General features: G+C 43.9%; 2 protein-coding genes across 2 annotated transcripts; one reads left to right on the forward strand and one right to left on the reverse strand.

Moving 5' to 3' along the window:
- Positions 1 to 2,932: 2,932 nt before the first annotated feature.
- On the reverse strand, positions 2,933 to 26,802 carry si:dkey-44g17.6 (guanine nucleotide-binding protein G(I)/G(S)/G(O) subunit gamma-12). Its single transcript, XM_034235599.1, is given in 4 exon segments — positions 2,933 to 3,592; positions 3,595 to 3,646; positions 5,070 to 5,190; positions 26,696 to 26,802. Coding segments are annotated over 3 exon segments (207 nt in total). The 5' UTR covers positions 5,163 to 5,190; positions 26,696 to 26,802; the 3' UTR covers positions 2,933 to 3,530.
- On the forward strand, positions 13,605 to 14,468 carry LOC117559001 (zinc finger BED domain-containing protein 1-like). Its single transcript, XM_034235598.1, has 2 exons — positions 13,605 to 13,748; positions 13,827 to 14,468. Exons 1-2 carry the CDS (start codon positions 13,651 to 13,653, stop codon positions 14,386 to 14,388), a joined length of 660 nt encoding a protein of 219 aa, XP_034091489.1. The 5' UTR covers positions 13,605 to 13,650; the 3' UTR covers positions 14,389 to 14,468.
- Positions 26,803 to 27,638: the final 836 nt, after the last annotated feature.

Consider the following 27,638-nt stretch of genomic DNA (forward strand, 5'->3'; position numbering starts at 1 on the left):
TGAGAAACCACACATATTGTTGCTCTACTTAAAACACACATTCCTATTCTATAGTAAAAATCAACCAAATACACCATTAACAACAAAACAACACATAAGTGTTCATTCAAAAAGGTTGACTGAATCTATCAAATCAGTACATTAACAACTTTACAAGGCACATACTGTGGCTCATACATACACACTGTGCCACAATAGTTATGGATGTATGGGATATACTGCATATCTCAAGGCCATTCATTATTGAACATGAGTCATTCATACACAGCCTATGAAAACATATACTCCCTTCTCCTTATTCACAGTATTAGAAAACTGCACTTACAGTATGTGACTAAAAGGTAGTTTCATTATCAAGTCCCATGCTGGTAAAATGGTAGTTTAATTAGCTGCTTATATTGTGCTTTAGCACCAAAACAGACATCACAGTCACAGCTACACACTGCCACTTATAAGTCCTCTTATACAATACAACCTAATACAAGTAAAAAGTAAAGCACGTGTGTAAATGGAATGTTTTTAAACTCAAGAGTATAACAGTCAGCAGGTCTCTTAGTGCCTGAGTAATAAAGCAATAAGCCTTGGCTCTGCAGATAGAACAAAGTGACCTTAGAAAAGTTAATGTATTTATATCTGGTAAGAAGATTGGTCCTTTTTCCAGCAATGATGGCCTCATAATAAAATATATAATTCAAGGAGTACCTCTTAAAAAGGGTCATGCTCAATGTACAATGATCTCAAAAGTTCATCCCATTATTTTAGCTTTACAGATTTGAACATTACAGATAGTTGGACTGAGTTTTGTATTCATTTTTAAGGCCAACACAAACAAAAATAATAGAGAAAATAAACACTAATGGCGCGTTTCCACTACAGCGCGGAGCCCCGTTTAAGAGGGCTGTGACATCAGCGGCACGCTTTTGGTTGCGTTTCCACTTGGCCTAGTACCGGCTAGCGGTCCTAATTCACAGTTTTTCTGGCCCCATAAAATTGGGGTTCTAGGTCCAGAAACAACCAGGCTGTGACGTCACTCTCGACTGCTGATTGGTCAGAGAGAATCGTTTATATGCGACGCGTCGACCATGGACACAATCCTCGCGTCCAGGAGGAAGCACCACAGGGGCCGCAGGCGAGGGCCGGGCCAGGGAAGGTGCCGCTGCGTGACGGGGCCAGCACCTCAGGGGTAAAACGGCGGGCGGTCAGGAAGAACCGGTCAGCTCCTTCGGCTAAAGCGCGGGACTCAACACTAGCCGTGTTAGCAAGCGCTGGCTGGACATGCGGCCGCATGTCCCGAAGAAACAGTTCCATGAAAAAGAAGTCGGGTTCTTCCGTACCTAGCAGGTCGTGCATCATCTCCATGTGGTCGGAAGGCTTGCTGTCTCCCAGTGCCGAAACAATGTCGAAATAGCGTGCGTCGTCATCGGTCATTCCGCGGAGGGCGAAACGAGGCTCAGTCGGTGCGAACGAAGCAGCCGCAGACGTCTCCCAAAAACTCCGGCAGTTCGAGAAAAACTGCGTTATTTGCCATGTTCGGTTCAGTCTCGGATACTTCTGCGAGACTTATATCAGGGTGACCAATGTAGTGCCGAGAGACGGGAGTCGGAGGCGGTGCATCGAAGGTACAAAGTTAGCTTTATTGAGCATCAGAAACACACATGTTGTCGGCTTGAATCCCGGGAAGACAAGAGGAAGAAGAAAGGAGGGCACACAGTACGTACAGTCAACAAACATGTCCGTGCGGAACAATACCCCCAACCTGTAGTTCCATGAGTGAATTATGTCAATCAGTGATCACTACAGTCTTATCAATTGACTGGCGGTAAATACAAATTCTGAGCTCTTCGCCATTCAGATAAAAAAAAATTAACAATAATATGCAATTCTGATCTACAAGGTGCCCAATTATTATCGTCAGTCATACACAATGTAATTGGAGGTCTGTGATTGGCGATCTGATTCTTTTTTTCTCCGAAAAGGGGGCGGGCCATCATTTTGCCAGTCAGTAACATGGCGCTGCTCGCATCTATTAAGAATTGTTTTCGCCAGATCTAGGATAAAGTAGCTTCTATGTAGTCCTTTCTGCCTGCATTTACATTATACTGTAGACTTTCAATAACTACTTCAATTAAATGTAATACGAACGTGATGTCCAAATTGTCTAATGGCGCGTTTCCACTACACGGCATTGCTCGTTAGGCCTGGCTCACTTCGTTAGGACTGGCTCGCTCGTTAGGACTGGCTCACTTTATGGCGCGTCTCCATTACAGTTTAGGAACTGGGGTAGTATCTATAGTAACGCAGTGTAGGCGGAGCGATCGGCTTGTTGTTGTCCTTCACTACGCGATACTCACTCTTCATCTTTTTCAGTTTTTCCCTACACTGCAAGACAGTCCTCGAGTAACCGCTTCCGCACATCAGTGTAGAGACCTCTTGAAATACTTTCATATTGTGAGTTGTCCCGTCGAGCTCCCGCTGGATCTTGTCATCTGCAATAAAGTGTAGGAACGTCGTTGGGGCCCCTGCCCGCTCCTGCGGCCCCCTTCCATGGCCCGGCCCTCGCCTGCGGCCCCACCCTCCTCGGCCCCTGTGGTGCTTCCTCCCGGACGCGAGGATTGTGTCCATGGTTGAGTTCTGGGGGGGCTTGTGTAGTGATCACTGATTGACATAATTCACTCATGGAACTACAGGTTGGGGGTATTGTTCCGCACGGACATGTTTGTTGACTGTACAGTGTACTGTGTGCCCTCCTTTCTTCTTCCTCTTGTCTTCCCGGGCTTCAAGCCGACAACATGTGTGTTTCTGATGCTCAATAAAGCTAACTTTGTACCTTCGATGCACCGCCTCCGACTCCCGTCTCTCGGCACTACCAGACAGATTTTTACCCAAAAAGGGGCGTGGCCATGATAAAGACGGAAAGTACCTGGATCGGTTGCTCTTATGTATACCTAAAATAAAAGATTTAAGTGAACTGTTAAATTATACATGTCAACAATTTGATTGCTCTGTCTGTGCTTAAAGAGAACAGAGAACAATTTCATTTTAAACCCTATTATTATTCTGAATGTGACAAGATGAAAAAAGAAATGTGCATTAGGGGCATTGGACTTCCACTGTTACTATTTGCTCTCATGTGATGGACAGCACAGATTGCTGGTCCGTTGACAGGATATCATTATCTGGGCTGCTATTATCAGCAGAACACAACCTACACAACTGTTTCCTGAAGAGAGCCTGACCAGAGTCAGAGGTGAAAGCTGAATGGCTAAATCTGATTGGTCCAATGATTGAGGGGGCTTGTTTCTGCACGCTGTGATAATTAGAGAGGCAGGAACTCTGTCATCCAATGCCACAGCTTCGGACTGCTGCCTGCTCTTTGCTGAAACTGTCATGTGACTGCAAGGCAAACAGGAACACATCCTTTAAACTACAGTAGGAATGGGAAGAGGGGGGGACACTGGCCTTAGATTAAGTTGTGAATCTAACATATTTTTTACCACATAAGAATCAAAAGGAAGGCAGAGAAAGTTGTTCTACAAAACAGTGCAAGGCTTCTTGTCCTTGAAAGGGTTTTCTGAGGTGGGGATGCCCATAAGTTCTTGGCATGTTCTCCACAGTAACGCATCAGGTCAGATGAAGCCTTGGACACCTGTGAAGAAATCAATCGACACACTGATTTACATTGACAGAGGTACGGTGGCCAACAGGTGCAAACACGTTACAACAGCCCAACACACTTCTGTTAGTAGAAACACGCTGCATTTCAGTAAAGATACAAATACAAAAACAAACAAATGTGCCAAAACACATGTACATGAAGAAACATCTTCACCAACTTGACGAAACATGCGCCTCATTTACTAAAAGCGCTGCATAAACAAAACGCTGCGAATACAAAATGCTGCAAGAAGCTCAAAGCACATCCGAAACCAGGGGACAGTACAAAGTGATGCACACAGCTGGGACAGGAAGGTTATAAAGTTGTCCGACTGTCTCTGTCATTGGAAACATATTTAAAATGTTAGGTTTATTGGCTTATTTTAACAATGGTATTGCATGATTCCTCCAATATTATTGCAGATCTTGCAGATAGATAGCTTTCTTTTTAGTTTTTGCACATTTGTGTTTGTATATTTACATAGTTTATGAAAGTGCAGCACATTTCTCCTAATCTAAGGCTGCAGCCACACGAGGACGATAACGGTCGTATCTGCTACAGTTCTCTATCAGATAGACGGTTCGGCCACACGAGGCCGACATGGAAACGCAGAACACTATAACGATAACGGGTCCCAAGGTGGGTAGATCTGCAAACGAAACGCTCTGGGGGGGCAAACGGCTCCGTGTTTACGCATATACGATCATTTTCTGATAACGATGAAGCAATAGCCCCGCCTCTCCCCACCTCTCCTGCTCAGAGATCAGCTGCTGGGCTGTCAGAAGAGGGGGAGGAAAAGAGAGGCTCCGTTTTTTATTATTATATAGAGTCGTTATCAATTTGTTTTAAAGCTCAATAAATAACAAAGAAGACCTCTGACCGGCACTTTTCTAATTTTGTCAGGAAGATTTCAACTTTAACAGACCGGCGTAAACAAATCTAACTGAAACTCTGCCGCACGGTCCCCTCGTCCCTTGGAAGACGCGGACCGTGGGGGTTTTTCATCTGCTGGTGGACTACCGGAGAGAATTACAGCAGGAGCAAACGCTTGCCTTGGGGAGGGAGAAATAGAGCCAGAACGTCCACAGAGGAGAATAAACAGAAGGGCAACCATGTCAACCATGCGCGGGAAGTCTTCTTCACTGCTTTTGTGGCAAGAGTACAGCGCCACTTACAGGCCCGGCATATGTACTAAAGCGTCTTCAGCGCTTTCGAGCAGTCTCGTGTGAACGGACACGTTTCTAGTGCCTATTGCGTGTGGACGGAAGACTTTTTTGATATCGATGTTGGTCCGTTTGCATTATCCTCGTGTGGCTCCAGCCTAAGGGTTTTAGGCCGTTGTAGAGCATTCGCATGGATCGGTCACATCGGTATAGGAGTAGAAGCAGAGTGGTGTGAAAGAATAGAAAGGCACCTTTATCCCCTCAAAGCGGGCCTCCATCCTCAGCTGCTGCACCATCCGCCTGGCCTGAGCCATCCTGCTGGAGCTCTGCATTTTTGAAGACATCGCAGCCTTTGGACAGCCGTGCTCAAACCTGGTTCAGAACAAAAACAAAATACATTTACTGTACTACATTTATTGGTTTGGAGATGCTGTGAAAAGTGAAAGTGACAAATCCACAGTGTTATAAATCTATTCCAAAGATTCCTGGCAACATGTTCCTGTGGGATTAAAGAAGCACACAGGTCATGCTGCTGAGACTATCACTGCCTTTATACAAGTCACCAACATCATTTGAACCTATCAGCAACTAAGTTCACTTACTAACAAAAGACAAGATACTTAGATCGCTTTATCTTAAAAGCTGTTTGTTATCCGTCCCATTTTGAAAGTGCAAATGATTGCACCATACTATTTATTAAGCCGGATCTAGAATAATACTTTTTCTCACAGATTACATTGGTTTCTGAAATATCACATATTTATTATTTCCCACAAGTCTGCAAAGGGAGGAGGTTGAAGTGGATGGATGGGACAAAGGCACGGTTTATGTCCTGTGTGAAACCAAAAATTCATGTCACATACCTTTTTAAAGACAAACCATGATGTTTTATTTCTAAACCTAAACATGTAGTTAAGTATGTTTGTATACTAACATTTGCTATGTATCAAAAATGGCCAATCAGGTGTAGCCATGGTTGTTTAAAAAGAACTGGACACAGGGCATGGGCATGGTCACTTAAGGTTTTCCTTAAGCTTCACCTCCAGGCTCAGTCAAATGAATAGATTGGAAAATAACTCTGCATTTGGCTGATTTTACAACCTAATGATTCAAATAAGGGCTAAAGAAGTTCATACTGGGTAGTTTATTTTGCAACTTAAAAAATGATAAGCTGATTTACAGACGCCCCATTCCCAATGTAAAAAGTATTTTTGGACCCAAATGCAACCCGGCAAGGCCGTAACCATGGAGTCTACATTGGGGGGGACCCAATGAATACTAATTTCCTGCCATTCTAAGGGAAAATATAAAAATTCACTAACACATTGGATACTTTAAAACCTGCCTCCGCCCGTGGGGGCAAAAAACAACAATATTCACGAAACTGTGTCTCAGGCATGGGCGTATGGGGCAAGTGATGGACCTCACCTCCTCTGTGGGGGTCCGGGGGCATGCTCCCATTTGTAAATGTTGAAGTTAAAAGCATCAATCTGGTGCACTTTGAGAGCAAAATGAAGAGATCTATGGATACATCTCTCAACACCCATATGAAACAGAACTGTAAACAGATTTACTTTTTCTTTATGCATATTTTACAAATCACTCCCCTAGCTACTATTCCTGAAAAGTTCGGTTTTAACATCAGAACTACAAGTTATTTACACAAAGAAGCTAAACCGGAGGGTTCATTAACATTACCATTACGAAATAAAATAATATAGATTAGTTTAGGGCTAACTAGAAAAAGATACCAGAACTGATGGAGGGCAAATTAAAACATGACTGAACTGCTTGGAGCATCAACGCTATCTGAAGCTGGACTCGGACGTGCAACAGCAAAATACACCTCACGGGTCCAAAATAAAGGTATGCATAAACAAACAAAGGTGGAACTAATTTACATGTGAAAAAAATATATATCATTTTGGTGAAGTTCATAATAACAGAAAATAAAGATTTTCAAGTATACAAATAGCCAAAATAATAAAGTCATAGAATAGCAATCTTTTTTTTATATCAGTTAGGCTATATATTGGGGGGGACATTTTGAGTCCCCCCCCAATGTATATTGTGAATTCGGCCCTGCAACCCGGACTGGAACAGAAAAGTTGTCCCTGTGTGGGACATCGATGTCCGTACCAAATGTTGTGCAAGCTGGTGATGCTACAGAAAACTTCAGCTGCTGCTATTATACCATTTATCCTCTGGGCATCTCGAATGTCTTTACAAAGCTTCAAGGAAATCCATGTTATATTTGTTAGACATTTCATTTCTTAAAAATGGGGGAAAGACTGATGAACTGATATCACCAACCCTGGAACAATTACACAAATCAAAGCTTGATTTCATGAAGGACGAGCTTTGCACAATGTTGCAGAAATGATGATAAATGAGGTTACTAAGATGTTACTGCACACATCCACGGCTATGCAACTTCCCAGGAGTGACAGTTGATTTAATCTAGAATTGAGTCAATGTGCGTAAACGCTGTGGCCCAACCCAACCGAATCCTGTTTCACAATTCCCACTTCCAGGATACAATGGTTTGCTTTTACTGGCTCATTACATCACTCCCTGAGTTACTTTGAGTGTCTGCACTGTTGTAACGCTCTACCTTCCAGTCCAGCCAACTGCAGTGCAGAGGAAAGGGGAAGCAGGCGAAGCAAAATGTGTCTTTACTGTTTACTGCAAAAACTGAATTTATTTGAAGAAAATCAAAACAGATTCTCAGGCAAGAAGAACATTGTGTGTGCAATTTTGAGAGCACATTGTGTGCAGTTTAGCAATAAAGGAGATGTTCTCTGTGTAGCCTACTCAACAATTGTTCAGCCCTGATAACTTGCAGCCCTTGTTCCTGGAATGAATAAAGAACACACGGCAGTAAGTGGCTCTGTGGGACTGACGGACATAATATTTGACATGTGGCCTGTTTGCTCTGTGCAGGATATTACAGAGGAGGGGGACACGCTGAAATGGAAGGCAGATGAAATATGGACAACAACAGAACCAGATACAGAGGGGAGACAAGGCTGGGCACCCCTCTAATCCCCCCACGCCCATCTCCCCCACCCACTCCCTTCCGCTTCCTACACAGGAAGCAGTATAGCCAGTTGCCCTCTACAGTATACGTGATTAAATATGGGGTGGGGTCTTCACAAAAGGAAGCTTCATTCACACACACATGCTATGGGAGTAACGGATTACGTAATCACGATGCAAAAAAAGGTAACTGTAATCCCTTCCAGTTACATAAAAAATGTGATTACTGTTACATTTCTGAAAAAAAATGGGATTACTATCAGGATTACAGTGTTACTAAAACCTAAAAAGATCTGAATCTGCTTTATGGTTTTCACTTTCTTTGCTTCATTTGTTCTGTTTTTAATTCAGTAGGTGAATGTATATGTTATTAACTGTGTGTATTAAACTAAAACGGAGCATTTTATGTCAGCTCAGATTTTATTTCTGCTTTTTTAAACTGTAGTATGTTCTCATGTGTTTCAGTGTTGGTGTGTAGGCTGCTGCCTGAATCTGCTTCATTCATATAAACAAAATCATTTTTGATCCAGATATCTTGGTCTCTTCTTTTTCTAGGGTCATTGCATTAATTTTAATTTTGTCTTGCATTCATTCACATTGCATTTGATATTGTTGTAATGGAAAGTAACAGAAAGCACATTAGGTAACGGCTTACATTTTTTAAGTAACCCCCCCAACCCTGTACACACACAATGCATAGTTGCAGAGAGAGAGCATGACATTGAGACCTCAGCTGCACTTTCTGCAGACTGCTCTATAGAAACTGCTCTCTTGACCCGTCCTCTCATTGTTCCAGAACACTCCATGTCGTGGCTCTCTTGTCAACACAGCTGTAGTATTTAAGTCCTCAGCTGCACCCGCAAGGCATGAGTGGACACCGAAGGGAGGGCTGCGTCACAGCGTCTGCAGGGACGGTGTGTGACGCCAGAGGCTTCTATAGAGCTCCATACATTTCGTAACTAGCTGTAAAAGACGTCAACACGGCTAAGTGATTTAAAGGCGGCACTAACGCACAGTAGAACAGGACAGCACTTGATCCGAGCTGTTACACACTCCTCTTTAATGTTTGAATAGTGGACAGATACATTTCATAGATACACATGAAATCACTGTCTTTCATTTATGTGTCCTTCTTCTGAACTCTCTTCAACATCTTGTCACACTGTTTTCTTAAACACTATCTATGCTTTTTTGGCTTTCTTATTCTGGCTCTAAATGATTTTCATCACCATGCAATGTGAACAATGTCCTTTTGTAACTGGATCATAAAAGCTGCATTGTACTTTAAAAAGTGAGATTTCCATGTCTTATTTAATAATGAAGCAGGCCTATGTGCTGCCGGCAGTTTTGGAAAGTACATTTACTCAAGTACTGTTCTTAAGTATAATTTAGAAGTAGTATTATTTACTTGAGTATTTCAGTTTTCTGCCACTTTATATTTCTACTCCACTACATATTGTACTTTTGACTCCATAACATTCATTTCAAATTCATAGTTACTTACTTTGAACATAAATAGCATTAAGTCTTTAAATGATCAAAATAAAAGAAATACTACTAATCTACTCAGTAGTACATCAAGTGTCCAAAAGTTAAATTGTATTAAAATATCAAAAATGTATTTAATACAACCAAAAAACTAATAATAATACTCTCTAATAATACAAACTTTTAAAACAGCCCTTCTGCACAATAAGTACTTTTACTTTTTATACTTACGTGCTGATAATACCTCTGTACTTTCATTAAAGTAACAAAATTTAAACGTATAACTTTGTGATAGGGTATATTTAAACTGTGGTATTACTACTTTAACTTAGTAAAGAATTTGAGCACTCCTTCCATCACTGGCTACTGGTTGAGTATGAAAATGCTGAACCCACGGAAAAATGCACAAAGCCCAGAAACTGTTCCTTTAGATAAGCCGCCAAAACTTCCATAGTTTCAATTTACTGTGATGTCATAATTTTACTTGAAATGTGTCGAAAGAGAAATGCAGAAGAACCAGAAACACTGACCAATCAGAGGAGACTGGAGTTTTTTCAGATACGGCTATATTGACACGATATGAGAAAAAGTATGTTTAAATCAAAGCATGTAAACAGTAGAAACACACACTACAGGATTGAACCTGAAAATGATTAATACTGATATCATTTCAGTATGATATTATATCATGTTGCAACTTTGGCTTAAGATAATGTGAGAAAATGGGTAAGAAAGATAACAACAACATTTTATTTGAGATTTATTTCTTGGTGCCTGAGGGGCCAGATGTGGCATGTGGCTAGAACACACACTTGCATCAGCATTAGACTAATTTAGTTCAGCCTCCTGTTGTGCCACACACAGACTCTGCTGTGCAGCTCTTCTGAAGGAGCGGTGTAATCAAGTGGGGCTCTAAACCTCAAATGTGCTGAATTTCAAATAATCCTGTTTCTGGGCAGTGTGCTGAGCAGCTTTACTGTAACTCTGCTGCTTCGGACGGATTGAAACATTCCCACAGACTATATCTCGATCTAAAGAATCCTGCAGGGATGAGCTATTTTTTAACAACAACCCCAGTTAGCATCATGCCAGCTCCCTTGTCAAAAAGCCAATGGGATTTTTCCTTTGGATTTTGCAATACTGCAGAAAATGGGATCCATGGCAAGCAAACGTTTGTGCTACTTCCTGAATATAATTTGTGAAGCCTAAATTAATTTGCAAGAAGTGAATTGAACTCTCGGCAAGTAAGCAAATACAGTATGTGTTCCCTCTAAGATTTTGATCTATAGCTGAAACCACAATACATGTGACTCTGTGACAACTCTTTCTTAAACACTTTAGTTCTAGCCCAGCAGAGCATCAATTACATACAGATGATGACGCTGCTTAAAAATAATGTACATTAAGCTTTTGCCTCAATGCCATTTCATATTATTTTGGAGATCTAAAACAGATGCATGAGTGGAAAAAGATTCCAGTCAAACAAATATAAATAATCAGGGGAATGTGTCACTGCAGGGTGTATAAAACGTTATATGTGCACTGAGCCTTTCAAATCCCTCTTTTCAAAATAATGTCTGCAATACCTTCAGCTGTGGTGTGCCGGCCTGCATCCAGCATGAGTATTCATGTGTGGTGAATGTAAACATGTGGCACAGTGAAAGCATTGATAGAAATACATCTGAAGTCCTACAGCAGAGGGAGTTCTGTGATGTGGCTGAGGGGCTTTACACAGGTGGACCTCAAAGTCTGCAGTGTCTGATCTGCTGACCCAACAGATTCACTAATAACCTACTCACAGCGGATTCAAATCAACAGCAAAGCAGGACAAACTGTGCCTTTTGTATGACAAACAAACTGTAACATCAATATGTTTACATCATGGCAAGTGTAGGTCAAGCCATATCCAACATTACATGCATCTACAGTGATATTTGTCAGGTATCAAGCACATTGCCAATGCCCCTGCTTCAAGGTTCTCAAAAACTCACCCATTTTTCTATATTTATTGCAATTTCAAATATTTCTTTATTTGTACTGTTGGTTGAACAACATTTTCTACATCAAATTCTATCAATGCATGAACGTCAGTAAAAGTCATTAGGTTTACATTTTTTGAAGTTTGCCTTAAAACTATCCAAAATGTCCATACTTGGGTTAATATTCCTCAAAGAAAAAAAAAAGGTTTTGCAGAGATAAATGCCTTACATTTAAGAGAGATGGATTGTGGATATATTTCCAGAGATTAAAGTGGTACATTTGAGAGACCAAACTTCTCTAAGATATGTGCACAGCATATGAATATATGGCAAATCATTTCATTTTCTTTAGCTTTCCCTATTGACCAGACCGCTTTACTTTGCAAGGTGGGATCAATTTCATCAGGTCACAGATGCTATCTCTCCGTGTGTTATGACTGCAGTGGATAAACTATACTTTGCAGTCAGATAAGGACTCCTTCCCCACCTCTCTGGGGGGGAAGGAGCCGGAGCTTGTGCGGGAGGTGGAGCGTTACCAGTTGGATCTGGTTGGGTTCACCTCTACGCACAGCGTCGGCTCTGGAACCTTACTTCTGGATAGTGGTTGAACTCTATTCTTCTCCGGAGTTGCCCAAGGTGTGAGGCGCCGGGCGGGTGTGGGGATACTCACAAGCCCCCAGTTGGCTGCTTCTTTGTTGGAGTTTACCCTGCAGGTTATGGGGGGGAAAACTCTGACTGTTGTGTGTGCTTATGCACCAAACAGCACTTCAGAGTATTCGGCCTTCTTGGAGACCCTGGAAAGAGTCCTGTATGGGGCTCCTGCTGGGAGACTTCAACGCACATGTGGGCAATGATGGAGACACTTGGAGGGGCGTGATTGGGAGGAACGCCCCCCCTGATCTGAACCGGAGTGGTGGTTTGTTACTGGACTGTGTGTCTGAGAGGGGCGGAGCTGTCAACTGATCACCATCTGGTGGTGAGTTGGGTCGAGTGGCGGGGGAAGCCTCTGGACAGACCTGGTAAGCCCAAACGTGTAGTTCGGGTGAACTGGGAACGTCTGGAGGAGGCCCAAGTTCAGGAGGCCTTCAACTCACACCTCCGGCAGAGCTTTTCGGGCGTCCCTGTGGAGGCTGGGGACATTGAACCAGAGTGGGCGGTGTTCAAAGCCTCTATTGCTGAAGCCGCGGCGGGGAGCTGTGGTCTCAAGGTCTTAGGTGCCTCAAGGGGCGGTAACCCTCAAACATCCTGGTGGACATCGGTGGTCAGGGAAGCCGTCCGACTGAAGAAGGAGGCCTTCAGGGATTTGTTATCCCGGGGGACTCCCGAGGCAGTGGCAAGGTACCGACAGGCCCGAATGGCAGCAGCCTCAGCCGTGGCAAAGCAGCGGGTGTGGGAGAAGTTTGGAGAAGACATGGAAAAGGACTTTCGGGCAGCACCAAAGTTGTTCTGGAAAACTGTCCGACACCTCAGGAGGGGGAAGCAGGGAACCATCCAAGCTGTGTACAGTAAGGTTGGGACATTGTTGACCTCAACTGATGGAGTGTTAGGGCGTTGGAAGGAACACTTTGAGGAACTCCTGAACCCGACAACTCCGCCCTCTATGGTAGAGGCAGAGCTAGACTATGACGGGGGATCAATACCAATCTCCCGGGGGGAGGTCACTAGGGTTGGGTACCGAGAACCGGTTCCGAACCGGAACCGGTTCCAACATTTTGATTCCAACGGCATCATTTAGAAATGTGAATTTCGGTTCCGCTTTTCGATGCCTGAGGAAATATCTCTTGCCGCTCTCCGTAGCCTACTGGGGCGGGAAATGTAGCGTTGTACCTACACTTCTAAACAGCTTAACCTGGGACTACCATGAGCGGTAGATGCTCTAAAGTGTGGCTTCACTTTGTTAGGAAAGACAATGGGTCGGCAGAGTGCAACACCTGTTCCAAACTTATTTCCTCCAAAGGAGGGAACACGACCAATATGACAAAACACCTTCGCCTGCACAGTATACAGATCAAGGAGTGTACCGTTTTCAACCTGTTTCGCCAGTCTCCGTCCGCCTCACAACCACCGTCGTCTTCCGCTGTCGTCCCGGCTCAACCAACACCGAGCCCTCCCTCAGCGGAGCCCTCGCAATCAGGTATGTAAGTTAACATCACTCAAAACTAAAGGATGGTTGTTTTGTTTGAGAGGTTGTGTGTAAAATGTGTGGATATTCTATATTTTTGTAGATGAAAGTTTGCGGTCCCGTAGTTGCGCGGCTACAACGGCTCAAGCTAACAAGCCCGTCCCAGCCCGTGTCAACCCATTCACCTTAGCAGCAAAGGGAAAGATGACAGTAGAGAAACGTGAGGAGTGCCACAGAAAAGTCACCGCTTTTGTGGTGAAAAGGCTGCATCCCTTCTCAGAAGTAGAAGCACCTACATTTCGGTACGCAAAGACAATTATACAAATTTTCTAGCTGCCCAGACCTCACCCACAATAACAATATCATTTTTGTGTTTACAGGGACATGCTTTTTACTCTTAACCCCAACTACACCCCCCCTACCAGAGATTATCTGACAAATCACTTAATACCATCTTGGTATGAGATTGAAAAGTCAAATATAATCACTGAGCTTAGTGAAGTTAGCCATGTTGCCCTCACATCTGACGGCTGGACTAGTATTGCGCAAGACCACTACCTTACTGTCACAGCACACTATTTAGTGGAAGGCAAAATGAGGCAAAAAGTGCTCCAAACCAAGGCTGTCTACAAAGCCCAGACAGGAATCGTCATAGCAGAGGAGATTGCAGATGTCTTGACAGATTTTGGCATTTTTGACAAAATAGTGGCAGTCACAGTTAACAATGCTGCAAATATGGATGTAGCCATACACAGGCTCCAATTTGTGAAGCTGGGCTGCTTTGCTCACACTTTGAATCTGGCAGCACAGAGTCTCTACTCATTGGCCATCATGTCTCAATGGATAGCAAAGATCCGTGCACTTGTTGTGTGGATTAAGAGGTCATCAATGGCTAAGACCGTGCTCCAGGAGAAGCAGGCTATCCTAAGTAAGACTCACTGAGTTACATTCATTTGATTGTTGTGAATTGTATTTAATTAAATAATGCTTGTTTTTTTCAATACAAAGCACTGTATGCGTTTTTCAGGTATTAACATTTCAAAAACTATGTCAAATGATAACTACTCCATGTTAAATTGAAATCCCATATGTTAAAGTATTTGTGATTTTCTTGTTTGTCAGAGCTGCCTCAACACTCGCTCATACTTGATGTGAGAACTCGCTGGAATTCTCTCCACCTAATGCTGGAGAGATTTCTCGAGCAATACCCAGCAATTCAGGCAGCCAGCTTGGATCAACGGTTGAGAAAGCCTATGGAGAGGGACAGGTAGTCAGACTGATAGATAAAAAATATAGCTACTTTATGGATCCAAAAGAAAATGGCATCCAGTAGCTTATAGTTATATGACTCATACAAAACACTAATACTTCATTATCAGGGAAGTGATTGTCTAGCCACCAGAACTAGTGCAGAGAGCTGTCACTATAAGCATGTGGTAATGCAAATGTAGATGACTTAAAAAGTAGCTAGCAATGTAAACTATACTGATTAGTGTGGATAAGTGATGGATTTAAAGAGGAGCAGTTCCCTTGTCAAACAGCATTGTTTTTGTTTAAAATGTAATATTTGTAACTTATAGTTAATAATACAAATATTCTTTATCACTCAGACTTGCCCGGTTCACTGACGAAGACCTCAGGCGGGCAGAGGACTTCATCAGACTGATGAGGGTTATGTACACGTCCACCCTCTGCGTTTCTTCGGAAAAGAACCCGACATCTGGACAGATTCTGCCCATTCTCAAAAAGCTTGAGATGCATTTTACTGTTACTGATGGGGACACAGTATTTGTGTCCAACCTTAAAAAGCAAGTTTGGGGAAATCTGTCAAAGCGTTACCAGGTAAAATAACTGAGGCTATAAAGAAGTTAATGAAGAATACATTAAATAATTATATTCATGACTTAATCCTACATTTTCAATAATTGTGTTCAGAGTGATGAAATCAGGAGCTTTCTGGAAGAGGCTACTGCTTTGGATCCACGCTTCAAACAAAAGATGGACGATAATGCTGCTGTCTGGGACCGGATCAAGGGGAAGTTCCTGGCCAAAAATCTGACCGACTCTGAGAAGGTGAAATGTTATTCATGAACAAATAATGTCTCCTCAATCATTAAAATCTTTGATCATAAATAATGCCAATTGTTATCCGTAGTCAACAGATCTAGACTGTGGAGGAGATGGTGACGAGAACATGGAAGGAATGGAGAGTGAGGCAGAGGAGAATGTAAGTGTATGTTTGCAAAAAAAATATATATGCGAGGTTTCTTAATCATGATCTATGCTTTGAATGGAAGTTTCCTTTTGTGTGATATGTTGTTCTTTATTCATTTAGCAAATGCATCCCTGCAAAACCCCCAAAATGACCCCATTGGAGGAGCTGTTTGCTGATGAGGATGCCCAAAAGGTGACACCACAGCAGAATTCCATGTCCATCCAGGACCAGGTAGAGAAGGAGCTGCACATGTACAAGGCTATGCCACGCATAGTTACTTCTGATGACGCTGCGGCCTGGTGGTGGAACATGAGAACAACCTATCCTTGCCTGTCAGACATGGCCTTCTCATATTTATGTGTCCAGGCTTCCTCTACACCCAGTGAACGTGTTTTCTCGACTGCTGGTGACACAATCTGTGCTGAACGCTCACGCATACTGCCTGAGAAGGCAGATATGCTTGTTTTCCTCAATAAGAACTGTTTTTAAATGGGGGGGGGGGTTTCCTTTAAAAGTTGGACTGTTGCTGTGTTGTAGCTTCAGTCACTCAAATAAATGTTGTTTTTTTGGTGAAAGAAGCATGTATCATTTTTTTACCCTGCCCCTCAAAGAATCGGAATTGAGAATCGTTAAGAATCGGAATCGAAAACTAGAATCGGAATCGGAATCGTGGAAATTCAAACGATACCCAACCCTAGAGGTCACTGAGGTAGTCAAACAGTGGCAAAGCCGGGTGGATGAGATCTGCCCAGAAATGCTGAAGGCTCTGGGTGTTGAGGGACTGTCATGGTTGACACGTCTCATCAACGCTGCGTGGAAGTCGGAAACAGTACCGAAGGAGTGGCAGACCGTTGTGGTGGTTCCCCTTTTCAAAAAGGGGGATCAGAGGGTGTGTGCCAATTATAGAGGCATCACACTACTCAGCCTCCCCGGGAACGTTTACTCTAAGGTACTCGAAAGGAGGGTCAGGCCGATTGTCGAACCTCAGATTGAGGAGGAACAATGCGGATTCCGTCCTGGTCGTGGAACGACGGATCAGCTTTTTACTCTTGCAAGGATCCTGGAGGGGGCCTGGGAGTATGCTTATCCGGTCTACATGTGTTTTGTAGACTTGGAGAAGGCGTATGACCGGGTTCCCAGGGAGTTACTGTGGGAGGTGCTGTGGGAGTATGGGGTGAGGGGGTCTCTTCTCACGGCCATCGAATCTCTGTACTCCCAAAGCGAGAGCTGTGTCCGGGTCCTCGGCAGTAAGTCGGACCCATTTCCGGTGAGGATTGGCCTCCGCCAGGGCTGCGCTTTGTCACAGATCCTGTTTGTAATATACATGGATCGGATTTCGAGGCGTAGTCATGGGGGAGGGGGTCTGCAGTTTGGTGGACTAAGGATTGCACCACTGCTTTTTGCAGATGATGTGGTTCTAATGGCTTCATCGGTCTGCGACCTTCAGGACTCACTGGATCGCTTCGCAACCGAGTGTGAAGCGGCTGGGATGAGGATCAGCACCTCCAAATCTGAGGCCATGGTTCTCAGCAGGAAACCGATGGACTGTCCGCTCCAAGTAGGGAATGAGTCGTTACCCCAAGTGAAGGAGTTCAAGTATCTCGGGGTCTTGTTCTCGAGTGAGGGAACAATGGAGCGTGAGATGGGCCGGATTATCGGAGCAGCGGGAGCGGTACTGTAGTCGCTTTACCGCACCGTTGTGACGAAAAGAGAGCTGAGCCAGAAGGCAAAGCTCTCTGTCTACCGGGCCATTTTCGTTCCTACCCTCACCTATGGTCATGAAGGATGGGTCATGACCGAAAGAACGAGATCGCGGATACAAGCGGCCGAGATGGGTTTTCTCCGCAGGGTGGCTGGCGTCTCCCTTAGGGATAAGGTGAGAAGTTCAGTCATCCGGGAGGGACTCGGAGTTGAACCGCTCCTCCTTCGCGTCGAAAGGAGCCAGTTGAGGTGGTTCGGGCACCTAGTAAGGATGCCACCTGGGCGCCTCCCTAGGGAGGTGTTCCAGGCACGTCCAGCTAGGAGGAGACCGAGGGGTAGACCTAGGACCAGGTGGAGGGATTATATCTCTTCGCTGGCCTGGGAGCGCCTTGGAATCCCCCAGTCAGAGCTGGTTGATGTGGCCAGGGAAAGGAACGTTTGGGGCTCTCTGCTGGAACTGCTACCCCCGCGACCCGACCACGGATAAGCGGGAGAAGATGGATGGACAATTTAAGACCCAGAACAACATACTATCATAATCATCTTTGATAGATTTTGGACATTGTGAACTAATGCAACGGAATAATACCAAACTCCCAGTCTTTTTTTTTCCCTACAATGTCCATTATGTTCCATTGTTGTTTGAGGATAGACTTCAACTTTTAATGCATTTAAATGTGTAAACTCCAATAACTACTTGCATGAATGATATTATTATAAACAAACCAGAGTCCATTATGACTACAGGTGTTATTTAATGTGTGAAAAACTGAAGGCAGGCAAAGCTCTGCAGCCTAAACGGTTACTTATCAGCTGTCCACTTCCAAAAATGTTGTCGAGCAGCTCCATTATCTGTCCTCTTCGCTGCTCAACTGCCTGGCAACAACAGGCTCCTGGTCTGGGATCTGTGGCTGCTCTGCAATAAGCTCTCAGGCTTTACCTCATTTCAGAGGCACGGTGACAATGCAGACAGGCTATCAGCGTCGTGCCACACTCATGATTAGTGTTTGGCTTTGTGTAGAACAGAGGCACCGGGACAGGAGACCAGGGCTTTCACAAGTTTAACTGCGCCCTCATGAGTGCTAATCTCAGACAGCCTGATGCTATCTGGGAGCCAGACGGTCAGTCAGGCGTTCAGAGGAGAGAGACAGAGGCCCGCAAAGAGAAACAAACACAGGGTCACGTGAATGACGTCACTTCGATCTGCAGAAACATCATCCATTTAAAGGCGTCACAAATACTGTCCAAAAACGCTTTGAACACCTGTACTGTGTGAAGTTAGCCGACATGAAAATAAACCCAGGAGGAGTTGGTGTTGGCAGATTAAAACAAGAGGTGAGGTTTCTGAGTCACCGGCTGCATGTGTCTTTCTGCACAATGACTACTATGATATATGTTAAATTATCAGTGGTGTAAAGTATCTAAGTACATACACTCAAGTACTGTACTTGAGTATTTAAAGTGTTGCTCCTTTGTACTTCTACTCCACTACAATGTATTGAATACCTTTAGTTACTTTACAGATTCAGACATCTCATATATATATATTATTCTGAAATGGACCAATCTGCACAATGACTACTTTTACTTTTGGTACTTCAAGTATATGTTGATGCTAATACTTTTGTACATGTACTTGAGTAACATTTTGAATGCAGGACTTTTACTTGTAACACTCTGGTACTTCTACTTTTACTGAAGTACAAGATCTGAGTACTTCTCCCACATCTGTAAATCATTAAGCAACTTTTGCTACAGTTGATGTGAGTGAAACGCTTTGAACACCTGTACTGTGTGAAGTTAGCCGACATGAAAAGAAACCCAGGAGGAGTTGGTGTTTGCGCAGCAGACTAAAACATGAGATGAGGGTTCTGAGTCGCTGAGTCACCGGCTGTGTCTTTCTTGGCTCCACACACTCCACTGTACACCTTTCTTCCCCTGGGCTCCGCAGCAGCATGCAGCACCTTTGGGTGAGGTCAGCTGCAGGACAACAGATTCTCAGTCTGTCATGTCCTTTCAATCAATCAATGTTTATTTATATAGCCCAATATCACAAATGTTACATTTGTCTCAGTGGACTTCACAGTTTGTACAGAATATCAGTATGACAATACGACACCCTCTGTCCTTAGACCCTCACATCGTACAAGGAAAAACTTCCGGAGAAAACCCACAGTTTAAAGGGAACATGGGAGAAACCTCAGGGAGAGCAACAGAGGAGGGATCCCTCTCCCAGGACGGACAGACGTGCAATAGATGCCGTGTGTAAATTGAAGAGATAATACATTTTACAGCATAGGTAGTTCAAATGTTTGGAAATGCATGTGTCTTTCTTCCCACCTGGGCCCCATGTGCAGAAAAACAGGTTCCTTTGAGTGTGTGTGTGTGTGTGTGTGTGTGTGTGTGTGTGTGTGTGTGTGTGTGTGTGTGTGTGTGTGTGCAGAGTCGCAGCCGTTTAAAAAGTTCAAAGCTTTGAGTAATGTGCGTCTGATTCGCCCCAAAAATATCCATGTTCACACAGACCCTGCAGAGAGGTGGCTGAATAACATGGATTATGGCTCTCTTTGAAGTTTTTCTTTAATGTGCCTGGGAGTGGATGTAAGACTGAAAGCCCTGACCAAGGTGCTCTTCACTACTCAGCATCATGATGTGTTCTTCCATGCTGTGCTTTGATTGTTTTTCAATAAACTATATTGAGATGAGACATGAAAAGCTGACACAAAGAAAACGCTCCACCATGTCTGGAGCTAAATCTGGATGGACAGATGCAGCTATGTGCCACCAGCTGCTGTAATTACTGATGGAGCAGCCGCAGTCATGCAGATGAATGTAGGCGGGGCTTATCATGCAAACCTGTTGCATGCCAACTCTGAAATGTCACAACAACTACTAGATGCATTGCCATCTATTATCAGAAATGATGAATACATGCTGTTTTAAAATTAAAAAAAGTTCAACCTGAATGTATTTTAAAGGGTGATACGTGATATGATATTTAAAAACAAGGCTAATAGCAGTGTAAGTCCAGGCAGATTCTGATGGCGAACTGCTGTGACTTTATTTTTAGCTTGACAAAAACACACAAATACTGTGGCTTAACTTTGAATTGACAACGGTAGGTTTTTCTTTTGGCATCTGTGTGGAATGAATGAATGTCCTCACTGTTGAAGTGAAGTCTTGGCTTTTTAAAACGGCACGTTTTTTAAGGATGTCCCTTGTCGACCTATTGACGATTGTAGAGATTGAACTAGAGCTACAGCTCACATGTAAGCTGATTGAGGCAATTCAACTTTTTTACCAGGGACTTACAATTGCTAAAAGCACACCAAAAAAAGGTTGAACCATTCAATGTAAATACAGCATTAACCTTGTGAGCAGCCAAAAGACTATAGTGTGCCTATCACAGTATATCAAGTCGTACTCATGTAAGATTTTGTGATAAATAGATATTCAAATTGGTGCTATCATTAAGCAAATACACTTACCAATGTGGACTTACAATATCTTATCACACAACCTTTCTACTAAAAAATTGTCCATTTTAGCTTCCAGGAACACCATCTGCCATATCATAGGAGAGCATTTAGAAGGCGTCCACCTCCCTCAAAGCCGCTTCTCTACGTGAAAAATAATGCACGTACCACCCAATTGTTCCTTGGTCAACGCGTAAACCTCCCACCAAATGTCATGAATATCAGTCAAATAGTTTTTCCTTTATCTTGCACACTAAAAGACAACAAAAACTTAAAAACCAACCCAACATCTTGGCACAGGTCATAATGGGTCCACACTGAACTTTAGCTCACTTCAAATGCACACACAAGGTCCTGCATATTATTGTATATGGTTAAAGTTGTTTGCAATTTCGAGACCCTTGTTTAAAATATGGCACCTAGAGCGCAGAGCAGGGGGGTCTGCTGTGTTATTTCTGTTCCAGACAGTATTGTCTACACTTAGATATTGGAAACAACTAATAACTCTGCTGTCAGCACCACACATCTACTGACGACCAGAAGCTGTCCGGGCTCCAGGAAGAGCCTTCAGGGTGCAGCTGAGGTCTCAGTCAGCCTGTCTGCTCAATGATCCGACGCTGTGTGAGCAGTTAGGTCGTTGCCTTATCTCGCTGTACACAGTCATTAAAAGACAATAGAGTCACGCAGAGCAGCTTCATGAGCGCAGAGCTCGGGAACTGCTTCTGTGGTTTACTGTCAGGTAAAAAGTCACAAATTTGATGGATCCATTGTATCCTGGCCTAAATGAGAGAGTGTGTGATGCCATGTGTGCATATGTGACTGCTTGGTGTGCAAGGTGGGCCAGGCTGCTATTTCCTGCTGAGTGGGAGGGAGAGAATAATGCCGTTTATCTCTGCACAAATGAAGCGAGCTGTCTCCACCCTATCATGGGAGAAAAACTCCCACAAGCAAAAAAAAAAAAAACTCTCAGCAGTGAACTGCATTCGCTGCAATCCTCCGAGGAGGGAAAACCGAGCGGGGAAAAAAAAAAAAAAGGCCCACTCGCTCCCACCAAAACTTCCTGGAGCCCGGGGCAGTCCTGGATCCGAACAGGTCTCCCTGACAACTGAGCTTTGTCTAGACAGAAACCAACGCTCCACTCACTGGATAGGAATTCAGCCCCTCATTCTCACACCACCTTTAGCCTACCGCTAACATGGCACCAAGCAACGCAGTCACAGTGCTCATTGTTACAATAATCCCGCATTTACACTCCAGCTAAATGCACCACCACGTCATTCATGAAAATAGCAGAAGTTGGTGCATTTTGCAAAAGAAAGTTTCCTCTTTTTTATTTCTAACTTGAAATATAAATAATGGCTTCAACTGTAACACACCCATCATATTTCGCTGGTTCTAAAAGCAAAATGGGATGCAAACAGTGTGTGAAGGGCGTAGAGGACTGCATGACATGTCAATCCAAGAGGCCAGCACACTTTTTTGACACGGTCCATTGCTCAAGCATAAACAGCAGCAACTCTTCCTCCCAGCTCTACAGTTACACACTGAGCTGACGATAGCAGGCCATTGCACCAAGGTTAACAACACAAAGTCCTCTCACCTTTTCCCCACTTCCCCACGCTCACATGCCTCACTAACAAACACACCCACACACACAGTTGTCGTTTTACATGCAGGCTAAGGTTTGTTTTTGTCCAATATGTAATTGATGATATCCTACTCCTACAACAATGCTGTCCATTAGAACATTCAGTAGCAACAACCATTTAAAAGATAACAGTAACAAATATTGTTTTCCTGCAGGGCTGTAATATACGGTGGCCGAAAGGTGCAAACGCGCTGCAACAGCCCAAAACAATTACAAACACACTGCACTTTCAAAAACGATAGATATAAAAACTAGGGCCGGGACTCGATTAAAAAAATGAATCTAATTAATTAGAGGCTTTGTAATTAATTAATCGAAATTAATCGCATTTTTAATCGCATATAAATATTTGACCTAAGAACAGTGAGAAGCAATTTTTTTCACATGGATTTTAGTATACCATTAGGCGCATTCACACCGCAGTACTTTTCCCACAAAGGTTCATGAGAACTTAGTTCATGAGAACAAATGAAGCCGCTGACGTCACTTCTTCTTCTTCTGCTTTGGGTTTACTGGCAGGCCGCAAACCACTTCACGGCGTATACTGCCGCCCAAAGTCCCCGGCCGGAAGTCCCCGGAGTTGGGGACTGGCTTCAGTAGAAGCTGCTGGGAGTCCCAGCAGCCTTCCGAGTAAATCGCCAGAACGCCGACACCTCCTCATCTCCACCGCTCCCATGTTTTATTTTGTGTTGCCATAAGTTAGTCTCTCTGCGTTTCTGCGCTGGGCTAATGCTAATAATGCTAATGCGAGGATAATAAAATGGCGGCTTCACCAAACTTTTTGGGAGTTTTACGGGGCGTGGTTTGCAATCCGCCCAGCCAATCAGAAATATAGCTCTTTTCTCACAAGAGAGCCGTACGAAAGTCCCTGCTCTCTAGCAGCTCTCTGCTCTCTAGCAGGGACTTTCGTGGGGGTAAAAAGGTTCTCATGAACTCATTTTAGTACCGGCTCTTTTTGGTGTGAACGCGATAAAAGAGGCTAACGTCCACGCTAGCTTCCACGCTAGCTGCTATATGTTTTGCATTGAGGTGATACTTGAGGCTTGATGTGCTGCGGTGATATGCGAATTCCTTTTTGCATAATTTGCACACAACCGTGCTCTTATCGACGCTTCCATCCGTCCGTTTTTTAAAACAACATTTCCCACTGTTGTTCACTGTGGTTTGTTGTTGTCTGAAGTCATGAACGTTAGTTGGTGCTCCAGTATAATCGGTACGCCTGAAACTCATCCAGTGAGAAACGTTCCGCGGTGCAAAAATAAGTGCGATTAAAATGCGTCAATTTTTTTAACGCGTTAATTTTTGTGTAATTAATTAATCTTAATTAACGCGTTAAAGTCCCGGCCCTAATAAAAACACAAATGTGTAAAAAACGCATGCAGATGAAGAAACATCTTCACCAAATTAACCACACATGCACAGAATCTAGAAAGCATTTACCTACTTGGAGAGAAATGCACAGCGTTTACTGAAAGCGCTGCATAAACAAAACCCTACAAATACAAAATGCTGCAAAAAGCTCCAAACACAACGGAAACGGAGACACTAAAAAGTTGTGCACACAGCTGGGGCCGGAGCCATTGTGTTGTTCAGGGATTATAAAGGTTGCCAACTATCACTCTCGCAGAGAAGTGTTTTGTCATTATATTTGAAATGACTAGGCTAGCTGCGTTAGCTAGCTAGCTTACAGCAGTTCTGTAATATTATCGGAAGGACTTTAATATACATTGGCCAAACGGGACACATTTCAATCAAATATTTGATATAGCAATAGCATGTGGCAGGCATGCTCTAAGTAAGCTAACTTCTGTAAAATATTATAACACTTTTAACTAGTTGTTAAAAATGTCACTTCAATCCTACAAACAGTGAAGTAAAAAGTGACTTTACTTGGTATTTTGCATAAATCATTGCCTTCTCTACCATTGTTGCTAGAAGACTGCTTATGCACAATATTTTATTTTCTGCCCCACTGGGTCTCAATCCAAACAGAGACAAAGGACAGAGCGTGGTGGGGTCATTGCACAGGATCATGGGAGTTGTCTTGCCAACATTACAACATTTCAGTTGGGTTTCACCTGTTTTGGGTTTCTTCATAGTTTGTAATTTAGGGGGTTTTTTGCACTAAAATGTTGTGCAAATGTTTTATTCTTCCAAAACAAACAAGCCAACAGATAAAGTATAAACACTGAACAAAAGTTCAAAAAAAAGTTTTAGGGATGCTGCCTTTTGCTTTGCTTGTTTTTCTGATAACTCAAGATCCATACATCGATGACTAAAATCCTCAATCTGGGAAAATAATTAGGTAAAAACTATCGAGATCTAAAAAGCGTAAAGTAAAAATGTGACTTAAAACTATATAAAAAGTAAGTACAATTATGGCTAGCAGACAACCACAAAGTTGACGCATGTGTAAAAAGGAAACATTACATGCGACTAAATGTAGGGGACTGTTTGCTTCACTGAGATGACAACATTTCTCAAATGTAAGTTTGCAGTTTGGCAACAATTATAATATAGGTTCGATGTTTTAAGACATTTTAATGTGAAAAAGTTACATACTATACATTAATTGTAAAAATATAAATTGTCATATATTTGACTAGTGGATAAAAGAATGAATGACACAATCCGACAAACCACAAGGGGGAAATACATCCAGTTTTAGACCACTACAGTAGGGGTGTAACGGTTCACAGAAGTCACGGTTCGGTTCGTACCTCGGTTCGGGGGTCACGGTTCGGTACGGTTCGGTACAACAAGAAAAAGCAAAAAAAAGTCCCAAATGCATAATTCCAGGTTTGTTATTATTTATGTTTGAACAGTGGTGCAAGTTTCAGTTTAAAAATAAAGAATTCTAACATTTTGAATAATTAACTGTATTAAACAGTTAAAAACAAACCACACACACTCAGATGGCCATATTATCTATAATGGCTGATGTCAAACAAAAAGTTTTCATCAAGCTGTAAAACTAAAAAGAATGTCTTGAAAATATTACATCCTAAATAATAAGAACGTGTTTCAAGAGCGCAAAGTCGTTGAAAAACATATGCCAAAAGCTTCCGTTATTTATTTTGGTCTCTCGGCTCTCATGTCTATTGGCTTCTTAAAAACAGCGGGGATCAGCTGTTGAACTGCTGTTGTCTTTTCCCGGGCTCCGGTGATTGGCAAATCTGGGTGATGCCTTCTGATATGATTTAGCATGTTTGCCGTGTGTTACCATTAGCATAGCGCACCACTGTAGAACAACGGCGACACACCGTCCTCGTCCGATCCACCACTCGCACACTCCATCTTTATTGTAGTCCACAGGGAACCCGAAATGTTCCCACACAGCTGATTTAAAAGAAGCAGGTGGGTTCTAGCTCCTGTGTGTTATCTGAAATCGCCATACTAACTTTTCTTCTTCTTGTATTTTGTTCGTTTTGTTGTTGTGTTTCTTCTTGTTCTTCATTTGTTGTTTAAGGGCGGCTGGCAAACAGCTTTTAGGCGCAATACCGCCCCCTGGATTATATATAGTGTAGTGGATACTGCCCTGAATGACAGACTTTTTTCCCACTCGTAAAAAAAGGCGTATTCGTCGTGTGACTGCGTGTGCCGAACCGTGACGTCCGAACCGTGACGGTACGGGACGAATACGGATACCGTTACACCCCTACACTACAGTAATTGTTATTTATGAGGTTAAAATGTTAACATAGGTTAATGCAAGGCATTCAAAAGAGGACAATACAGGCAGGGGCAGGAGTGACAGTTCCAATTCCTTTCGGTAGATGACAGCTAGGCCTCCACCACGACCAGTGCTGCGGGCTTTCTCCAAGTAGCTGTAGCCAGGAGGGCAAGCTTCATTGAGGGCGGAGTAAACCTCTGGCTGATGCCAGGTTTCCGTGAGGCACATGAAGTCCATTTTATCATCAGTGATGTGGTCATGAATGAAGGATGCTTTATTACTGAGGGATTGTGTATTCAGAAGTTCTACTTTGGCTTTGGAAGATGTGGTGAATCTCTGTAGGGGCCGGAGTAGGTTCAGGAGCATGGCCACGCCTAAAACTCCACCTCGAACCACGGCCACCCTTATTTATATCCGGCAAAACTTCCGGCCACTGCTCGTCTCCATCCTTTCAAAGACTGACAGGCAGACCGTGATTCACGCCGCGCGTCGTCACGGTTCAAACAAACTAAACGCTACCACGAGAACATTCTACTCACCATGGATCCCGAACTGCTGATCAACTCGCCGGAGTCAGATGAAGATCCCTTCGACATCGGCTACCGGGTCAGCAGTCGGATCTAAGCCAAGCATCCGAACGGAGCCGCGTGCGCTCGGCAATCAGTGTCCCGGCAGCACAACGGCAAGAACAACGAGACACACAGCTCTTCCCGCTCCAGAGCCAACCACCGCACGGCGCGCGCGCACCACGGGTCGTGACGTCACAGGCCTCCGTCCTCCTCCACGGACACAGCCCGACTCACCAGCACCCCCTGGTGGGGGCCAGGTAGTATCGCCCTCCGTGCCGCTCTCTGTGTCTGACATGTCGCAGCTCATGTCAACCTTTCTCTCATCCCTGTGCTCACAGGCTTCACAAAGATCCCCTTGCATATACATCCCTTCATCCCTCCTTCCCTTCTTCTTCTCTACCTTCAGTGACCCTCGCAGTGAGCAGACGCTCCGGTCTCTCTCTCTCTGACCCTCGCAGTGAGCAGACGCTCCGGTCTCTCTCTCTCTGACCCTCGCAGTGAGCAGACGCTCCGGTCTCTCTCTCTCTGACCCTCGCAGTGAGCAGACGCTCCGGTCTCTCTCTCTCTGACCCTCGCAGTGAGCAGACGCTCCGGTCTCTCTTTCTCTGACCCTCGCAGTGAGCAGACGCTCCGGTCTCTCTCTCTCTGACCCTCGCAGTGAGCAGACGCTCCGGTCTCTCTCTCTCTGACCCTCGCAGCGAGCAGACGCTCCGGTCTCTCTCTCTGACCCTCGCAGTGAGCAGACGCTCCGGTCTCTCTCTCTCCGACCCTCACAGCGAGCAGACGCTCCGGTCTCTCTCTCTCTCTGACCCTTGCAGCGAGTAGACGCTCCGGTCTCTCTCTCTGACCCTCGCAGTGAGCAGGCGCTCCGGTCTCTCTCTCTGACCCTCGCAGCGAGCAGACGCTCCGGTCT

Source organism: Gymnodraco acuticeps, unplaced genomic scaffold, assembly GCF_902827175.1.
Source record: "Gymnodraco acuticeps unplaced genomic scaffold, fGymAcu1.1, whole genome shotgun sequence".
NCBI classification, from domain to species: Eukaryota; Metazoa; Chordata; class Actinopteri; order Perciformes; family Bathydraconidae; genus Gymnodraco; species Gymnodraco acuticeps.